Source organism: Sapajus apella, unplaced genomic scaffold (genome assembly GCF_009761245.1).
Source record: "Sapajus apella isolate SASKATOON/1434 unplaced genomic scaffold, GSC_monkey_1.0 scaffold23, whole genome shotgun sequence".
NCBI classification, from domain to species: Eukaryota; Metazoa; Chordata; class Mammalia; order Primates; family Cebidae; genus Sapajus; species Sapajus apella.
In genome coordinates this window covers 15855145-15875640 of record NW_022436963.1, presented here as the reverse complement: position 1 = coordinate 15875640, position 20496 = coordinate 15855145, and the positions used below count along the sequence as shown (strand labels likewise).

General features: G+C 38.0%; 1 protein-coding gene across 5 annotated transcripts in view; it reads left to right on the top strand.

The window, feature by feature from the left end:
• ADAMTS9 (ADAM metallopeptidase with thrombospondin type 1 motif 9) overlaps nucleotides 1–20496 on the top strand; it is a 166872-nt gene that overhangs the window by 67507 nt on the left and 78869 nt on the right. For all 5 annotated transcript variants that reach the window (XM_032290404.1, XM_032290402.1, XM_032290403.1 and 2 more), the window contains 8 exons: nucleotides 423–549; nucleotides 6055–6265; nucleotides 6738–6902; nucleotides 9020–9184; nucleotides 15143–15262; nucleotides 17875–17979; nucleotides 18117–18284; nucleotides 20106–20375. In XM_032290404.1, coding sequence (XP_032146295.1) covers nucleotides 423–549; nucleotides 6055–6265; nucleotides 6738–6902; nucleotides 9020–9184; nucleotides 15143–15262; nucleotides 17875–17979; nucleotides 18117–18284; nucleotides 20106–20375 — 1331 coding nt within the window. The remainder of the gene's footprint in view (nucleotides 1–422; nucleotides 550–6054; nucleotides 6266–6737; nucleotides 6903–9019; nucleotides 9185–15142; nucleotides 15263–17874; nucleotides 17980–18116; nucleotides 18285–20105; nucleotides 20376–20496) is intronic.

Below are 20496 nucleotides of genomic sequence, written 5' to 3'. Positions count from 1 at the left end.
GCCTCCCGGGTTCAAGGGATTCTCATGCCTCAGTCTCCCAAGTAGCTGGGATTACAGGCACATGCCACCACACCTAGCTGTTTTTTGTGGTTTTAGTAGAGAAGGAATTTCGCCTCAGATGATCCATCCAACTCACTCTCCCGAAGTGTTGAGATTACAGGTGTGAGCCACTGCACACGGCCTACCTACTTTTATAAATAAAGTTTTATTGGAACACAGCCATGCCGATTTTGTTTATTTATTGTCTGTAAGTGGCTGCTTTTGCCCTGTAACATCAGGGTTGAATAGTGCAACAGAGATCATACACTCTGAAGATATTTACTGTCTAGCTCTTTAGAGAAAATGTTTGCCAATCTAGGGTCTAAATTGTTTATGGAATAGATTACTTTTTCTGAACAATTTTTTTTTCCCTCTCTGCTTAGGGGAGCGGAAGCGAAAACCTGTTTGCACCAGGGAATCTGATCAGCTTACTGTTTCTGATCAAAGATGTGATCGGCTGCCCCAGCCTGGACCCATTACTGAACCCTGTGGCACAGACTGTGACCTGAGGTGGGCTACTATTTCCTCAAGGTCTTTACCACTGAATTGTGAGAGTCTTGCGGGAGGTCCCAGCAGGAGAAGTGGAAGGAGGGGATGCTGGTCTTTAGTTCCCCTTTCTTGTGTTTCAGTGAAATAAGCTTTAACCAATTCCCCGTCCCTCTGGAAATGATTATCCAGGACATACATGTGCAGATTTCTTGTTCACCTAAGAATTAAAAATAGCTAATAGAATATGGCACTTGCCAAAAACACATTCTCAATTGATCCTCACAACTTGCTAGGTAGGTATTAGCATTATGATTGAGTCACGTTGTATGTAACATCTTGTTTTGAAAGTCAAAAGAAAAGGAGAGAACCTCATCCCTCAGAGTACCCTATAAGGACCTATATCTACCTAGAGTGTATACCATCCAGCAGAAGAACTCCTACACACATGAAAGTTGCAGTGTACTAACGTAGCGTCATGGAAGAAACAAGAAAATGTATATACAAATGTCTGAGAATTCAAACAATTCTTTATTTAAGAAAAGTGTAAAATCTGAGGCAGGAAATATTGGGTGGGTAGAGCGTTCTGAAGCTTTTCCACTTGCCTGCAAGGTTGACTGTGTCATATTGAAATATTAAGTAGTCGAGCTTGCATTGTATAGTCTGCATGACAGTTAAATGCAGTTAAGGTGAGTTGCTGTTTTGTCCTCCTTTTAAGAAGGAAATTCAGTGGAGAGTGTATGGGAATGTGTTAAGGTCTCACCATTTGTAAGCAGAAAAGTGAATACTTAAGCATTTTGAAGGCTTCACATTACAATGCCAAATCCTATCAAAGGATATTGGCTGCCTATAGTGCTTTAGTGCAGATTATAAGGCCTTCTTGAGGCTCTGAGAAAACAGAGGAGTTATGAGATTGACTTGTAAAGTCTGCCATGGGAGTAAGAAGGGTAGTTATGGTAAGAGTGTCATATCTTTTCCAGTCCTGACTGAAGGCTGTGACGTCAAAGTCCAGGATCTTTCTAGTCTCTACCCAGTGTCACTGACTTTCTAGCTCATTGCTCTAGTGAAATTGGCTTGACAAAATATATTGACAAAAGTCATTGTAAAAAAAAACAAACAAGAAGATACTAAAAGACATTTATACTAGGCAATATTCTTGTTGTAGATACCGTCCATATAAATCCATTCTTTCAGTCAATTGAGTTAAATTAAAGTTCAAGTCCTCAGGAAAAAACAATTAGCTAACTGCCAAAATGAATTAATCACTAAAGTTTGAGAAAAAAACTGAATTGGTGGATAGATGCCTTAAGGCACAACCTTAATAAATTGGGAGTGGTGACATTTTCAGAGTAGCCTGATATCAAATTATCACTATATTCCCCAGTACTCTGTAATGGTTATGGTAACAGAGTCAACCATTTACTAAGAACTATTTTTTAACAGTTATATATTATCCCATTAATATTCTTTTACTAATAGGATAGTTCTTACATTATCCCATTATCTGTTAACCTATTAATATAATTAATACCCTGCAAATTCTTCAAACAACATTATGACATATATATTATTACCATTGTACAAATAAGGAAAATAGAGGCTAAGAGTCTTTAAGCAAAGTCCCCAAGCTCACACAACTAGTTAGTGGAGTGACAGAAATATAAGTGTGGTCTGTCTGCACCTAGATCTTGTGCTTAAACCTTAGGAGAGAGCTGTTTTTATTCTTAATTCAGTTATGGTGATGAGTGCTGCTCAGGGATTCTATTCTGTGTAGCCTCTCTTCCTTTGTGAAAAGAAAGAATTCCCATGAGCTTTCTGCCCCATCCCTGTTCTCTTCCTTGCTTGGAGCCCCTTACCTGTCTTTTCTCCACTGGTTGAATCAGAACGGGACTGATTGAGTCTCCCACGATAAGTACAGTTACAGCAGAACTCCTGCCTGCAGCACTAAGTGTGCTCCTATGATCGTAAAGATGATGATTTATACATAGCATTTCAAATAATAGAATGTGATCATAAAAAAGTAAATAATTCTTTAAGAACCCTCTTTTTAAGTTTACCCATGGAGCACCAATTTGAGATGGAGATAATGTTTGAGCTGTTATTTTGAAAAACTCTTTTTCACTTTGAGTAGATTCCAAAACGAGCCACGATTTAATCTGTGATGATGGTGGCTTACGTAATGTTCTCCAGAGTTTCTCCTGCATTGAAAGCCCTTAGACATAAAATTTAAACAGTGCTTACAAAGCTAATGCATTAAAAGGTAGCCTCAGAGCCATGAGTTTTTATGGAAAATGATGCAAAAGATCTTGAATAGATTTCTGCTCATTGGTTTATGTGGAGTTAAATGATACTTAAAACTTGGTTGGAGAGTGAAACACCAAGGATAATGATAATAATACTAAATTATAACAGTAATAGCTACTTTTCTTGAATACCTGCCATATGTGTGAAATGCTACACGTGCCTTGCCTGGCTCAATCCTCCAAATAGCCCAGCGAAATTGATTCTGTTTTCCTCCATTTCACAGACGAGGAAACTGAGGCTTAGTGAAGTCAAGTGACTCAATTAGGGTCACTTAGTTAATGAGGGACACTCACATCAGGCCTTTCTGATTCCACAGTTCATCCTCTGATTTTTATTAAAAGTGATGTCACAATCCCCAGGTAAAGTCAGGGCTTCAGGCTTTTTATTTCATATAGTAGGTATGCTAGATATGCTAGCATACTAAGCTATTCTAAATTCTAAATTCCCCATTTCGAGAAAGTCACTGTTTCTTTAACACTTAACTTTTATATATATTCTACTCAGACCAAACAAGGACAGGAGGTCAGATCACAGGTTCTGGTGATAATAGCACCTCTGATTATAGAAAAGGTGAAGGGATATGGCCAGGTCTTTTGGTAGATGTGAAGATCACAAGATTAGGAATTTTAAAATGCAAAGAAAAAAAAAACAGGAGTTTAGAATTAGTTTCCAAGACCCCATTAGACAGGTGCATGCTCATGCCTAAAATTAAACAAAAGGTCATGCCTATTTGTCAACATTCAAATGCATATCTTACTGGCCTGTATAGATTGTTGGGAAAATAAAATTGTTCACTGAGAAATACACAAAGACGCAAGCCAAGCCTAAATATGGTGTTCTATATTGCCTCTAGCAAAGTGATGGTCAATAAAACCATGATTTATGCTAATTATTGTCAAGTAGCTGTGCTTAAAACTGAAAGACTGAAGAGAGTATTGTTACTGATTGGTCAAACTCTGAAATAGTTTTTCTGAAAGCATGCGTGTGGATCACTCATTTCGTAAGATGATCCATGGCAAACCAGTATGTCTGAGAAGACTTACCGAGAATCTCCTTTCCCATGTGGAGATTAATAATGCTGATCAACGTTTCAAAGGCCTCGAGAAGTTCTGTAATATATAAAACCTTTGAATTCAGTAGTTCTTAAAATTATTTAATCCCACAGCTGCCCCTGCAACAAAAACACACAGACTTACACTTTTTTCTCTCAGTTCCTACTTATTCATACCCATTGGAATACGCTTTTCTGAAATATTGTAGTAAAATGCAATTATATTTTATGTCCTTTGAAATGAACTAAATGAATCCAAAACACTGAAGTGAAGACCACCATCCAGAGAGAGACTATGGAGCAGGGGGTAGCATTTTTTTTTTTTTTTTTTTTTTTTGAGATGGAGCTTTGCTCTTGTTGCCCAGGCTGGAATGCAATGGCACGATCTCAGCTCACCACAATCTCTGCTCCTGGGTTCAAGCAGTTCTCCTGCCTCAGCCTCCCAAGTATCTGGGATTACAGGCACATACCACCACACCTGGCTAATTTTGTATTTTTAGTCGAGACGGGGTTTCTCCATGTTGGTGAGGCTGGTCTCCGACTCCTGACCTTAGGTGATCCACCTGCCTCGGCTTCCCAAAGTGCTGGGATTACAGGCATGAGCCACCGTGCCTGGCCAGCAAGGGGTAGCGTCTTCAGAACTTTTCTAAGGAAATGCTATGCCTTTTTCATGGACTCTTCAAGGTTCTCTGCTCAGATTCTGAGGATGATGTTACTGTTGGGGGCACTTGAGCCACTCTGCCATACTAAGCTGCTTGCATGTTTTCTTGTGGAGGCAGGATACCTTCCTGCTTCATCCAGGATGGAAAATAACCTTTCCACAAGGAAATGGTGACGAAGGCAAAGGGAAGGTAGCCAAGAATCAAAGGGCAGATGAAAGTTCCAGATGCTTTCTGTTGAATTGGGCCACATTTTTGCCACACTTCCTGAAGGAAGTGAGCATTTGCCCCACTAGACTGTGACAGGATGAGATAAAGCATTATTTTACAATTCCTCATTGAACGTGTTCCAGGTTAGGACAAAATTCCCCAAATACGGTGTCACTCTATTGGAAAATCTCCATAGCCCACTTTTCTTGCTACATGGTCAACTCTGACCCACTTTTGGGTATTCATGAGAAATTCCAAGACAAGCATGTGGCCAGAACTCTTTTTTTTTCCCTCCTGAGTTCTACCCTAAACAGGTATGCATGGAAGTAGTCTCAGGACATTGGTAACCAGCAAACCACTCAATTTCTGAGCAGTAAGGAGTGAACAGTCAAGAGTAAAATCCAATGAAGAGTATAAATAAATCACCCTTTTTGGATTTCTAAATGTAATCAACCAAATACATTTTAAGGTCATTTATTTAAAATATTTAGTTTAAGTACATTATTTATTTTCTTTTTTAATTTAAGCACTGCTGATCATATTCCTGGGGCATTAAAAGAACTAGACAGTTGGCCAGCACATACGGAATACCCACTGTGTCCCCCCAAAATCTCTTTATAGGTACTATGGATACAAAGGTGACAGAGATTTATAGATTCAAATCTATTTTTAAAGGATATAATTGAATTGTATAAAATATAGTCCATGTCTTCAAGGAATTTAAGAGGCTTTATTTACAGATAATAATGTACACAGGGTATAATATACTTGAAATTCACAATTGTAGTCCAAATTATCCATTCTTTAATTAGTTCATGGAATGTTCATTGAACACCTTCTAGTATAGACCCACATAAAGGAAGAATCTTCGGGTGAGATTCCAAGAGCAGTTTTCTGTTGGGAAAAGCCACATGAAGTACTGGATTGCATGAACCTTTGAAATATAAAATTGCTTTATTTGCTCTGTTGAATTTCAATGTTTTGTTTTGTTTTGTTTTGTTTTTATTTATTTATTTTCCTTTTGGTAGCTTGAATTTCAGATTTACTGTATTGGGGTAAATTCATCACAAAGATAAGACCTCTGGCTGTCATTCTATGACTTCCATGTGTATTGGCAGCCATGAAAAATACATGGATATGTTGGTTTACAATTAGATTTTAGTAACTGACTGTGGCTTTGGGCTTCATGATACTCGAGTTAAGAAAGGAAAAATAACTCAACTCTTCTATGAATACTAGCTGACTATAGATAAGGCATATTTGTTTTAACAGAAATGTTGATTTTGCTCCATTTTTTATGCATAGGTGGCATGTTGCCAGCAGGAGTGAATGTAGTGCCCAGTGTGGTCTGGGTTACCGCACATTAGACATCTACTGTGCCAAATATAGCAGGCTGGATGGGAAGACTGAGAAGGTTGATGACAGTTTTTGCAGCAGTCATCCCAAGCCAAGCAACCGTGAAAAATGCTCAGGGGAATGTAACACGGGCGGCTGGCGCTATTCTTCCTGGACTGAAGTAAGTTGGCTCTCACTCAAAGAGTCTTCTCGGATGCTGTTTGATTAGTTGGTGACTCCTTGCAGGGGTGTAAGCCTCATTTAGGCTTTGTGGAAGAGAGGACCATGATTGACTTGTAATGCCTGACCCCATTCAAGCTTTGCAGAATAGAATAGCATGATTGATTTGTAATGTCTGACATGGGTATGACGTACGGTAAATTGGAAAAAGTAGAACAACTCAACTGATCTATTTTGCATACTCTACAAGCCATTTTCAATTTTATTTTTGTATGCCAATGAGCTAATATTGACTTTAATTATAAACCTGGTAAGCAAACGTAACATGAAAAGATCTCCACCAAAATAACAACTAGAATTGGCCAGCTTGTGTGTTTGTTTCTTAAGAGCTAGAAGAGACGACATAGCCAGGCTCTTGAGCATACTTTAGAAGAAACTTAGCAATAGTTTTATTTAATTTTTTGTCCCTTCAGTGTTCTAAAAGCTGTGATGGTGGGACCCAGAGGAGAAGGGCTATTTGTGTCAATACCCGAAATGATGTACTGGATGACAGCAAATGCACGCATCAAGAGAAAGTTACCATTCAGAGGTGCAATGAGTTCCCTTGTCCACAGTGGAAATCTGGAGACTGGTCAGAGGTGAGATGGGAGGGCTGTTATTTCCCCTAGGTCATCTCTCATATTCTAGTTCTGGTGCTCCTTATCTGTTTAAGGCTAAATCTTGGGCACCTTTCTCCCGCCTCTCCCTTTCTCCTTTATCTCCCTTGATAAAACAGCTCCAGTTCTCTGCCTGCACCATGACTGTAGTACTGGATGTGACTAGTCTCCCAGTGACCTCAGAGGCACTTTGGGCTTGGCTGGATTACTCACTGTGATAGCTTCTATTGTGATTTTGAAGTTTCAGTCCATCACCTTCCCTTCTCTTTGAGCCCTAGCTAAATCACTGAAAGGAAATCATGGATTTATTAATCATAAAGCTACACTAGCTCACATCTGAAGTCAACATGAGGTTTCCTATTTCCTTGACTTTGAAATAAGAGAATTAGATTTCAGGGAGTGACCTGTCTGACTTACCCATCCAACTGCAAGGAAAAAACAAACAAACAAAAAAACCTGGAAAAAGAAAAAGAAATGGACCAGACTGAGTACCAGATTTATGCCTTTCTCATCTCTTTCTTTATGAAGCACAAGGCAAACCCTCCAGTGCTTAGTGCGAGTAGTACCTAAGGACAACAAGAGAAAGAGATGTAGCCTCTTTCTTGCTTTTATGGTATAGTATTATCACTCACTATTAACATAGCCCAGCGTTAACACAGCCCAGCGTTAACACAGCCCAAGGAGATTCTTACCAAGCAGGGACTCACTCCACCTCCCTTAAAGGGAAGAAGAGAAATAAGAAACACAAAACAGAAGCTCCATTTTTTTTTTTTTTTTGAGATGGAGTCTTGCTGTTGCCCATGCTGGAGTGCAATGGTGTGATCTCAACTCACTGCATTCCCCATCTCCCAGGTTCAAGCAATTCTCCTGCCTCAGCCTCCCGAGTAGCTGGGACTCCAGGTTGTACGCCACCATGCCTGGCTAATTTCTTGTATTTTAGTAGAGGTGGGGTTTCACCATGTTGCCCAGGCTGGTCGCGAACTCCTGAGCTCAGACAATCCACCCGCCTAGGCCCCCTGAACTGCTGGGATTACAGGTGTAAGCCACCATGTCTGGCCCTTTTTTATGGGCTAAGTCAGGAACATGGGAAAAGAAAAAGTTTCCCTGCTACAGCTCATACATCTGTGCTCTTATCCCATCCTTGTAAGTGCAGTTTTACTTTCACCATCAAATAAAATGTGACTCTGAAGAGGATACTATTAATGGCCCTGAAATGGTAGTCAATTAACAGTGTATTTGATTAACAGTATCTGATTCTTGGACAGATGAACTACAAACCTAGTTCTTTAGTTCTAGGTTAACAAGTTACCTTTGCTTAAAAATCTCTAGTATTTGGTTAAAAAAGATAAAAGAAGTAGTGGGCTTAAATTTTACTTCCATAGCTAATGCTAGTTAAAGTATCATTTCAAACTAAGTAACAAACCTTTGCAACAATATGTGATAAAATGGGGATCGGAAAATCAAACTGTAAATTCACTACAATCCAAAGTTGCTAAAAAAGACTGGAAAGAAAATAACAAAATATTGATAATGGTTATCCTTGGGTAGTGAGATTTTGAATCATTATTTTTTTTCTTTTATGTTTTTCTGTAGTTTTCAAATTTTCTACAAAAAGTATGAATAAAATGATATATTTAACATTTATTAAATGAACATTATGCTAAGAGCTTAACTTGGATTTGTTTCATTTAGTTTTCACAACCCTTTGCAGTAGACACTAATTCTCATTTTACAGATCAGAAAATTGATCTTGTGACCTGGTTGTTTAAGGGTTAAAACCCAGGTTGATCTGATTTATAGTTCCCCACATTTAACTCCTATGCTAGAAAATCATGAATGTTGTTTTTCAAATTTGATAGCATGATACTATGTTGAGTTTATTTTGTACTTGAAACTGACCCAGAGACTATAAATATAGAATGAATGAATGTATGAACGAACAAAAGGAAAAATGCGGCTTAGTATATTTACAAATTGCTACAGAAGAGGGATGGGTGTGGGAAAAAGACACACCTGTTCCTATTCATCAATAAATAACCCCCAGAAACCACAACACATTGATCAGAAATGACCCTGACTGGCTCTGCTTTTCATTACAGTGCTTGGTCACCTGTGGAAAAGGGCATAAGCACCGCCAGGTCTGGTGTCAGTTCGGTGAAGATCGATTAAACGATAGAATGTGTGACCCTGAGACCAAGCCAACATCTATGCAGACTTGTCAGCAGCCGGAATGTGCATCCTGGCAGGCGGGTCCCTGGGGACAGGTATTTTGAACGATAAGGTTCTTAACTACATTCTTTCCTTCTTATCTGGAGAGGGCTTACAAAGGAGCATTCCAGTGGTAGGGATTTAACTGCTGTGCTGGGTGGCATGCAGGACACCTCCGTGGCACTGGATCAAGCACATGTAACTCTGCGGCGATTTTGCCCGGCTTCCAAAAATTGTCGCCTGCCCTCCTGGAGCTGATTACCCTTTTTACAGACCCATGTGCCTATTTTTGCCCTTTCGTTTGAGCACAGGAGTATTTGAACAAATTCACAACAGATTTCATGTCTGGTTGATGTTATCTGCTAGTGTGCCTCTGTGGGTGTTACAGAAGATAATCCAACACCAGAGTCTCTGGCAAGAAGGTCTGGAATGAGATTTGGAAAAGACGTTTTGACTCCCAACATCACAATTACAAAGCTCACCTCTCATAAATAAGCCAGACTCTTCAAACAATTAATTAAATCAAAAGTTGCAAAACCCTCATGCTTGGAAAGAATCTTTTCTGAGTCCCCTTATCTTTAGGTTCCACAGCTTTAACTTGAGCCATTTTTAAAGGAGAGTAAAAGTCTCCCTTGGGCTTGCATCTGAGAAGCACTACTCTTGGAATTAAGTCCTTCCTAATATAGAAGCAGAAGCATTCAGGGTACTATTTAAGCAGCACTCTGAGTTTCCATAGAAGTAGAACAGCTGTCTGCTGTCACTTACATAATCCCTTGAAGAATGACCCTACCGCCACCCTGACCAGCCACAGCCACTTCAGTCTTTTAGCCTCTATCTTCATTTCCAAATATGCATGCAACAAGTGGAAGCAGCTTTATTATCACACCCTTACAATTTCTATCACTGAAATGGACACTCTTCTGAATTTTCCCCATTTCATAGCATCCACAGTCCAAATAGCCCATCAGGTCTGAATTAATAGGGAGAGTTCACTTATACTTCTAATCTCGTCTTCTTTTTATCTATATCTGTATAACTTTTAGAGAATAATAAGAGGAGGAGAACACAGCTTAGGGTCACTGTCAAGATCTGAATATAACATCTATTAGAACTGACGGTCCTGTTTTTTATCTGTGTCTTCACCAGGCCATTCCTAACACATCTTACAATCAAAGATCTTTTTTTCCTTTAACTGAACATGCAGTTCAGGGGAACAGTTTGTTAAAGGTGTTATTTAAGAGTCATAAATATCCATAAGATAAATTTTGCAAAATGTAATCCAGCAAAATGGAAACCAAACCCAGTCCAACCTCTACACTGAGATTAGTTGTTGCTAACCTGTTTATGATTTTTTTCTAATATTTTTAAAGTAATATTGTGATTGTACTCTACCAGTTTTTTTTTTTAGTTGAAGTGAAATTCACATAATATAAAATAAACATTTTAAAGTGAACAAATCAGTGGCATTTAGTATATTAATGTTTTGCAACTACCACCTTTATCTGGTTACAAAACTTTATCACTTCAAAAGGAAACCCTGTATACATTAAGCCAGAGGTTGCCAACTTCTGGGTCATGGGCCATGGCCTGTAAGGAACCAGGCTGCACAGCAAGAGGTGAGTGGTAGACAAGCATCACTGCCTGAGCTCTATCTCCTGTCAGATCAGTAGCAGTGTTGGATTCTCATAGGAACGCAAACCCTATAGTGAACTGTACACGTGAGGGATCTAGGTTGTGCATTCCTTATGAGACTCTAATGTCCGATGATCTGAGGTGGAATAGTTTCATCCCCACACCACCCCCACCCACCCCATCCATGGAAAATGTCTTCCATGAAACTGGTCCCAGGTGCCAAAAAGGTTGGGGCCACTGAACTAAGCAGCTGGTCCCCACCCGACTCTTCCCTTAGTCCCTGGCAACCATCAATCTCCATGATCTTTATGGATTTATCTATTGTGGACATTTAATAGAAATCGAATTTGTGGCCTTTTCTGTCTAGCTTCTTTCATGTACTGTAATTTTTTTCAAGATTCATCTCTATTGTAGCATGTACTTGGCTGAAGAATATTCCATTGTATGGATATACCAAAATTCGTTTATCCATTTATCCCTCAATGAGCATTTGGGTTGTTTCCACCTTCGGCTATTGTGAATAGTGCTGCTATGAATATTTATTTCAGGCATTTATTTCAGTACCTAATTTCACTTCTTTTGGATGTGTATCTAAGATTGGAGTTACTGAATCATGGAGTAATTCTGGGTTTAACTTTTTAACTACCAAATGATGTTCTACAGCAACTGCATGATTTTTGCATTTTTAATACAATATACCGGGGTACCATTTTCTCCACATCTTCACCAAAATTGTTATTTTTGCTTTTTTAAATTAGAGCCCTCCTGATAAGATAAATTTATCTTACTATGGTTTTGATTTATGTTTCCCTCATAACAAAAGATATCGAGAATCTTTTCATGTGTTTGTTGAATATATCTTCCTTGGAGATGTGTCATTCAAGTTCTTTGCCAATTTTTTAAAAAAATATAAATTGTGTAAATAGTAAAATAAACTTATCATAGAATTGGTCTCAACTATTTAAATGTATAGTTCAATAATGTTCTTTTTCTTATTTTTTAGTCTATTTATTTTTCTTTTTGTTGTGAGTTGCAGATTCTAGATGTCAATTCCTTATCAGAGATGTGATTTGCAAACGTTTCTCCCATCCCTTGTATTGCTTTTTTACTTTGTTGATAGTGTCTTTTAATGCACAAGGTTTTAAATTATGATGTAGTACAGTTTGTCTGTTTTTTGTTGCCTTTGTTTGTGATGTCATATCAAAGAAGTCATTGCCGAATCCAATGCCATGAAGCTTTTCTGCCATTTTTTAAAAAAGAGTTTTCTAGTTTTAGCTCTTATGTTTAGGCCACTGATCTATTTTGGGCTAATTACTGTGTATAGCATGATGCAGGACCCCAACATCATGCTTTTGCATGTAGATATCCCATTGTCTCAGCACCACTTGCTGAAGAGACTGTTCTTTCTCCATTGAGTGGTCTTGGCACCCTTGTTGAAAGTCACTTGGCCATGGATATATGGGCTTATTTCTAAACTCGGAATTTTACGTCAGTAGTCTATACATCTGTTCTTAAGCCAGTACTCTGTTTTGATCACTATAGTATGTTTTGAAATTACGAAATATGATTCCCTTAGCTGTGTTCTTCTTTCTCAATATTATTTTGGCTATTTGGGGTCTCTTGTCATTCCACATGCATTTGAGGATCAACTTTTTCATTTCTATAAAAACACTATTAGGATTTTGATTGGAATTTCACTGAATCTGTTGGTTAATTTGGAGAATGTTGTCACCTTAGCAATACTAAATCTTTTAATCCATAGACATGTAATGTCTATTTATTTATATAGGTCTTCTTTAATTTCTTGAGCAAAGTTTTATAGTTTTTAATGTAGAAAGCCTTTCACCCCCTTGTTTAAACTTGTTCCTAGGTATGTCATTCGTTTAGATGTTGTTGTAAATGGAATTATTTTAAAATTTCCTTTTGGGATTGTTCATTGCTGATGTATAGAAATACAATGGGTTTTTCTGTTTATCTCGTATCCTTCAATGTTGCTAAATTTGTTTATTAGCTCTAGTAATAGTTTTAAAGGATTCTTGGGATTCCAAATGTACTGCATGATGACATCTGCAAATAGAATTAGTTGTTCTTCTTCCTTCCCACTTTCTTTGCATGTCTTTTGTTAGTATTTCTTTTTCTTTCCTAATTTCTCTGACTAGAACTTCCAGTACATGAAGAATAGTGGTGGTGAAAGTGGACACCCTTGTCATGTTCCTGATCTTGTGGGGAAAGTTTTTGCTCTTTTATTGAGTATGCTGTTAGCTGTAGGTTTTTTTTTTTTTTTTCCTAAGTGTCATTTATGATGTTGAATAAGTTTCCTTTTATTGCTAACTTTCTGAATATTTTTTATCATGAAAACATGTTGAATTTTGTCAAATGCTTTTTCTTCAATTGAGATAATCACATTTTTCCCCTTTGTTCTGTTAATGTAGTGTATTGCATTAAATGACTTTCTTGTGTTGGACCACCCTTACATTCCTGGACTAAATCCCACTTGGTCATGATGTATTATTATCCTGTTAGTATACTATTGGATTCAATTTGTTAGTACTTTGTTGGGGATTTTTACATCTATATAAGCAATATTAATCTGGTATGGGTGTGTGTTGTCTTTGGCTTTGGTGATAGGGTAATACTGGCCTCATAGAATGAGTTAGGAAGTGTTCTTCAATTTTTTTCTGGAAGAATTTGAAAAGCATTGGTATTAATGTTTGTTTAAGTGTTTGGTAAAATTCATGAGTACATTTGTACAAACTTTTGTTTTTGAGGAAGCCTTTGATTAATGATTCAATCATTTTACTTCTGATATGTCTGCTCATATTTTTTATTTCTCCTTGAGTCAATTTTTGTGATTTGTTTGTTTCTAGGCAATTTGTATAAGTTTGCATGTTTTATCTGGATTCTCTAATATATTGGCTTACAATTGTTCATAGTACTCACATATAATCTTTTTTATTACTATAAGGTCAGTAGACATGTTCCCTCCTCATTTCTGATGTTTAGTAATTGGAGTCTTGTCTCATTTTGTCTTAGTCATTCTAGCTAAAGAGTTGTCCATTTCGTTGATCTTTTCAAATAATCAATTCCTGGTTCTGTTGATTTTTTTCTATTGTTTTTCTACTCTCTATTTCATTTATCTCCACTCTAATCTTTATTATTTCCTTCTTTTTCCTGTTTTTTTTTTTTTTGTTTTAGTTTGCTCTTATTTTTCTAGTTCTTTAAAAAATAAAGTATTTGAGATCTTTCTTCATTCATTTATTTTTTTTCTTTATTAGTATAGGTGTTTGCAGCTATAGATTTCCTGTGAACATTGCTTCCATTGCATCTCATAAATTTTCTTATACTCTGCTTTCATTTTAATTCATCTTGAAGTATTTTCTAGTATCCCTTATGATTTCTGCTTTTACCTATTGGTTAAGAGGATGTAGTTTGGTTTTCACATATTTGTGAATTTTTTAGTTTTTCTTCTGTTACTGATTTCTTGCCTCACTCCATTGTGGTTGTGGGATCTCACTCTTTTAAAACATATTGAGACTTGTTTTGCAGCCTAATATGTGGTCTTTCTTAAAGAAAGATCCCTATGCATTTGAGAGGAATGTGTAGTGTGTTAGGTGAGTAATCAGAAATGCTGTGACACCTTTTCACCAAAATTTAGTGGCTTCTTTTTTTTTATTTATTAAGCACAATAAATTTCAGAGTTCCAAAAATGTTGGCTCCAGTTTTTGCTAGCTTAATGGTTGGTTCAGTGGAGGGACCAATTCTTGGAGCTCCCTGCTTTGCCATGTCTATGACATCACTCCCTCTACTTACTGTTTATAGGCAGCTTTTTATAATTAACAAGTTGCCTTTTAGTGGCTTCATTATTTTCCTAACTACCTATATGCTTTGATATTGAACTTTTTGTTGTTGCATACGTTGGTAGTGTCCAATTTTTTTGTCTCATAAATAATATTGCAAAGACCATTCCGTACAAAAATATTAAAATATACTCCAGTTATTTCTTCAGGATAATTTCCTAGAGGTCAAAGTCACAGAGCTCTCTATTAAGTACCTATTTTAGCCACAGCACTCTGCTAGGTAGTGTGAAAGATGTAAAAATGATGAAGATGCAGTCTCCTCCTTCCAGGAGTTCACAGTTAATGAGTTGAACTGATATAAATATGATTTCAATGGGAGACTGAAATAATTCCAAGGGTCATCATAATAATGAATCAGTATAATTTGTACAGAGCAGGATTGCCCACTTTGGCCTAATTTAGTTAAGTGCCAGCCCTCTGGCCTGCTATGATGGAAATATTTCTCTCTTAGAGAATGTTATAGGGAAAGTAAGGGAAAGAGATGATTTGCTGAATTATATATACCTTATGTCCTCCTTCTTCCAGTGCAGTGTCACTTGTGGACAGGGATACCAGCTAAGAGCAGTGAAATGCATCATTGGGACTTATATGTCAGTGGTAGATGACAATGACTGTAATGCAGCAACTAGGCCAACTGATACCCAGGTAAGTTTCCTTTGTCCAACTCAGTTGTTGACTTTGGGCACTAAGATACCAAACTTCCCAGCTATTCGGACAAAATTGAAATCCTTTCATAGATAAGTATGTCAGTAGAGCAATCAGTAGATTAACTTGTCCAGATTTACCTGTATGTTATATTTACAATCAAATATTTTGATGTGTCAGTTTTGCTGTTCTTTAGTTATTTGAAGTATATGTAGGTTTGCTTCTGATTTTTATTGGATGATAAATGTTGGATTTTGGGCTCATTTTTTTAAACTCATGTTTCTAAAATTATTTCAGTGTACTATGCAGTAACTAGTATCACATGTTCAGACAGTGATTTACTGGAGCTAACTTGTACCAGCTCACAAAAGCCAATCGATAAATTTTGCAGGAGTTTTGCAAACTGATTATTAAATATAACCATTATTATTAAAAACTGAAAATATAAACCTGTAATTAAATATGTGGTATTAAAAACAAAGTTGATAAACACTCAGAACTTAACTTATACAATGTACATATGTGTCTGTGTGGTGTATGTGCAATGTAAGAGTGTGCTACCACACATTTCTCCCCAGCTCTATGTGCATTGACATCAAATTCATAGCTTGAAATTGATCATGGTGAGAGTATTTACACCACAGGAATCAGCAAGGGCTACAATTCAGGGCTTAATTCATTATTTTGTTGATTGTTTAGACTTAAGAAAGTAATGGAGAAAATGTTAATGATGCAGATTAAATTTAAGAGTCTTGTGTCTGTAGCAGTTACACTATGAATAAAACAAAAGGATGTGGAAATATTCTTCCAATATCTGAAAAGTATCTGATTCAGCAAAGACATCTTCCACATCATTGGTCAGTGGGTCAAATTCTGACCATGTGTCTTCATTATTCCACTTTCATCCTACCCTTAAACATAAACAAAATATCAACTAACTAATGTAATTCAGTTTATGTCTGAACTACATTCATTTGGCAATAACAAACGTAGGAGGGCAACAGGTTCAAAAGTTCAGCAAAAATCATCAAATGTATTCTGTGAGAATTAATTTGCTCTATGTAATTTAAAATAAAGAACTGGATATTTTATTGTTATTTCAAAATTGCTATACATCTTTTATATCAGTAAAATTTATAATGAATGAGCACATATGTATACATATGTATGTATAGTACATGCATGTAATATGTTTGTATACACACAATATCTGTAAACACACAGATCTTTTTTCTCAAGAAGCTGATGGATAACCACTCGCCAGCACACTATTCTATATGGGCCTTGATTTTGGCATCATGTATGTAAAGAAAATATATAAAGAGAAAGCTTGAGTTTGCATAGCAGCTTTGCTAATTGCTGAAAATGGCATTTGAACCCAGGCTATTCCCAGAACCTGCACTCTGAATGAGCCCCCATGTTGCTGATGTACTGTCTCTTTTCTGAGCATCCTCAGTCTGCTGCCTTTCAAAGTGTTTTTGATGGATAAAGAGTGCTAAAAAAGGAAATTAATATGGCAATGCTGTGCATGTTATCATCATCAATAAATTAACCGGCCAACATGTGCCTTATAATAAAAATATTTTATTGAAATGTTCCAAACCACACTATGATAAATGCCTGGAAGATGTTAGCTATGACATCTAAATAATCATGAATTGAGGACTTAGCAGCTCCCTTTCAGATTCAAAATATGATTTCTCTTTAAGTTATTCTATGATATCCGTTTGACTATGGGATGGCTCCTACTGTTGCAGTATGTGAAAAATTTCTTCGCTTTGTAAAAAGTTATCTTTGGCTTTCTTTGGACCAAAAGCAAAGAAATAGGCAAAGTCTGGAGCCAAGTTAACAAAATTTCACATTCCACACCTAAGGTAAAGTTGTCTCAGTCATATTTGACACCAACCGCCAGCACTTTTGCACTGTGCACAGCACTCTTAGGCTTGTGATGAATATGCATTAAATCACTGGGTAGTTGCTAACCACTGAGGCTGAGAGTGATATAAACAGGTATGCACTTTTATTCCTGTTTGTATATCTTGGAATATTACCTGTATACAGATGACCTCAGTATATAACAGGGACTTCGTCTGAATAATTGAGATATACTATATAAATTCCAGGCATTGGCCAATTGATACACCTTTTATATCTACATTTGACATTCTGGGATTCTGATGTTATCTTTAGGCAAACTGGGAAAGCAAGTTCATGATTAGCAAATTCTGATTAAGAAATTAATTGAAATGTGAGAACAGAGTTTGGCCTTCAGAATTTTAAAACATTAACAATTAATGATTTTAAAATGATATACTGCTATTTCATGACTTATGTGTCCTTTTACAATATCTTTTCTCTTTTTACACAAATGGGTGTGTAAATATGCCTTTAAAAATTATCAGACTGACCCCTGCCCTGTATTAAGGCACTCACAAAGGGACTAAGATTATATCTCATTTTGCTGTAGAAGACATTGGGACTGAGAGATGTCATGTGACTTGCCCAGATTCACATAGAAATCTGAATCCTTAGAATTCTTAGTCTTTACATTTTTATCCACTGTGACCATTAACTTGAAAGTGACTTTGTTTTTTTTCCCCCCTTACATGTAGGACTGTGAATTACCATCTTGTCATCCTCCCCCAGCTGCCCCGGAAACAAGGAGAAGCACATACAGTGCACCAAGAACCCAATGGCGATTTGGGTCTTGGACTCCAGTAAGAAATAGACTAGGAGAAATGGGGAGGGCAGGACGGGGGCTAATGTTCTCTGAGATGACTATAGAAAGTGGGATACTGTCGAGTAAGCAGCCATTCCGAGTAACGTGACCGCATGATTTTACTCCAACACCCAGTGCTCAGCCACTTGTGGGAAAGGCACCCGGATGAGATACGTCAGCTGCCGAGATGAGGACGGCTCTGTGGCTGGGGAGAGTGCCTGTGCTAGCCTGCCTAGACCAGTGGCAAAGGAAGAATGTTCTGTGACACCCTGTGGGCAGTGGAAGGCCTTGGACTGGAGCTCCGTAAGCGAGTGGATTATTTGGAATTGGGGAGTGGGGGGGATGAGGAGTCAGTGGAGTGGGGGGTCCCACTGGCAAATGTCAATGGGTAATATTTCATAGCTGGACTTTATGATTTAAATTGTTCTGCTCCACTTATGTGCAGTTAGCCAAGTGTGCAAGGACTCTTAGCTAAGTGTATAAGGAATGCACATTTTCAAAAAAATGGATAGATCAGTTTACAATCAGCTTGAGTGCCCATCCTGTTCGGCTGATCAGAAATCCCAGTCTTCACTGAGTCACATTAGTATGCAGTCTATTTGTAGAGGACCAAAAACGTCAGGAGAGTGGGGGGAGAGGCTCATACTTTAAGTCTGGATTCCTCCTGTATCCTGTGGTCCCTAAAAGTCAAGTGGCTCTTGGTTTTCCCTGCCAAGAGTGGGAAGTGGGAATCCTTATCCAGTGCTATGAACCTGCCTGCTGTGTACACTAAGCACCATCTATTAGTTTTTATAAAAGTAAAACTTTTATCTTTAGGCAGCTTCTGTTTTCTGCTCTACAAAAAGCCCAGAGTTCAGGAAATAGATTAGGATAGTTGAGAAGAGGGCATAAGGAGAATGGAGATTCATATCTCAATAAATATGATAATATACATAGAGAAATTTGAGAGGTGCAATAAAATAGACCTGTATAAAAACCCAGACCTTGACATTTACTTGTTGCATGGCCTTGAGCAATCTGGTTTGGGAAAGAAGACCACAAAGAATACTACTTTACAGGGTTGTTGTGAGGATTGAGATTATGATGTATGTTAAATGCCTAGAAGAAAGTACTACTCAGAAAATAGTAGGTAATCTCACTCTCATGCCTTGAACTTTCAAACACTGATCCATGCATCCGTTCATCCATCTGTCCATCCATCTGTCAGTTCATCTTCTCTAAGATCCATCTGTCTACTCACCAGATGTTTGTGAAAGTTTACTAGAGAAGGAGCAGTGAAGAATGAATAATAAAGTCTCTACCCTCATGGAGATTATTCCAATGGAGTATCCAGTCAATGAACAAATAAGGAAGTATATAATATAGCAACAGGTGCTGATAAATCTGAGAAAGAAGTCAAGAGGAGAAATGGAATAGAGAAAGATGGGATGTGCTTTTAGACAGGATGGTCAAAAAAGGCCTGACATTGAGCAGGACCTGAGTGAAGTGAGGGAGTAACCCACATGGGTATCTAAGTGGTACAGCAAAAGAGGCAGTAGGTTTGAAGCCCCTCAGATGGAAGTGTTCTTGGTATGTTCAAGAAGCATCAGTAAGGCCAGCATAGCTAGAGTGCAGTGGGTGTTGAATATTAGATGGGTCAAAGAGGTAGCCAGTGGCTACATCACAAAGGACCTAGTAGATCAGTGTAAGGATTTGGGATATTGTTCAAATGAATTGGAAAATCACTGGAAGGAGGATAGGATTTGACTTGTGTTTTAATGGGTTATGTTCTGTGATGCATGGACAGCAGACTCAGGTGAAGAGTGTCCAGATCGGAAGCAAAGCTCAGCTGAAAGCCCATTGCATGGTCCTGGCAAGGGAAGGTGATGTCTTGGTCTAGGGAGGTGATGATGCAGACTAAGAAGTGGCTGGATTTGGGGGATATATTTTGAATACTGAGCTGACAGATTTCTCACTGAAATGGAAATGGGGTGGGAGAAAAAGGGAGGAAACAAGGATGATCCCAAGGTTTTTGGCCTGAGCAATTTGGGAAAGTGGTAGGCCATTTACAGAAATGCACATTCGGGAATTTTCAACCCCTCCACCAAATGACTGACCCTTTGTCTTTCTGAACATTCAACCTAGTGCTCTGTGACCTGTGGGCAAGGTAGGGCCACCCGGCAAGTAGTATGTGTCAACTACAGTGACCACGTGATCGATCGGAGTGAGTGCGATCAGGATTATATCCCGGAAACCGACCAGGACTGTTCCATGTCACCGTGTCCTCAGAGGACCCCAGACAGTGGCTTAGCTCAGCACCCCTTCCAAAATGAGGACTATCGTCCCCGGAGCGCCAGCCCTGGCCGCACCCACGTGCTCGGTGGAAACCAGTGGAGAACTGGCCCCTGGGGAGCAGTGAGTATTCCCTGAAGTCTTTCCATAGTTTGCTTGCTTCCCTTTCACGTGAGGTTGGTTTGGGGAAAAACAGACTAGAAACACCTGTAGAACATATTTTTTTCTTTACAAGGGATTGACA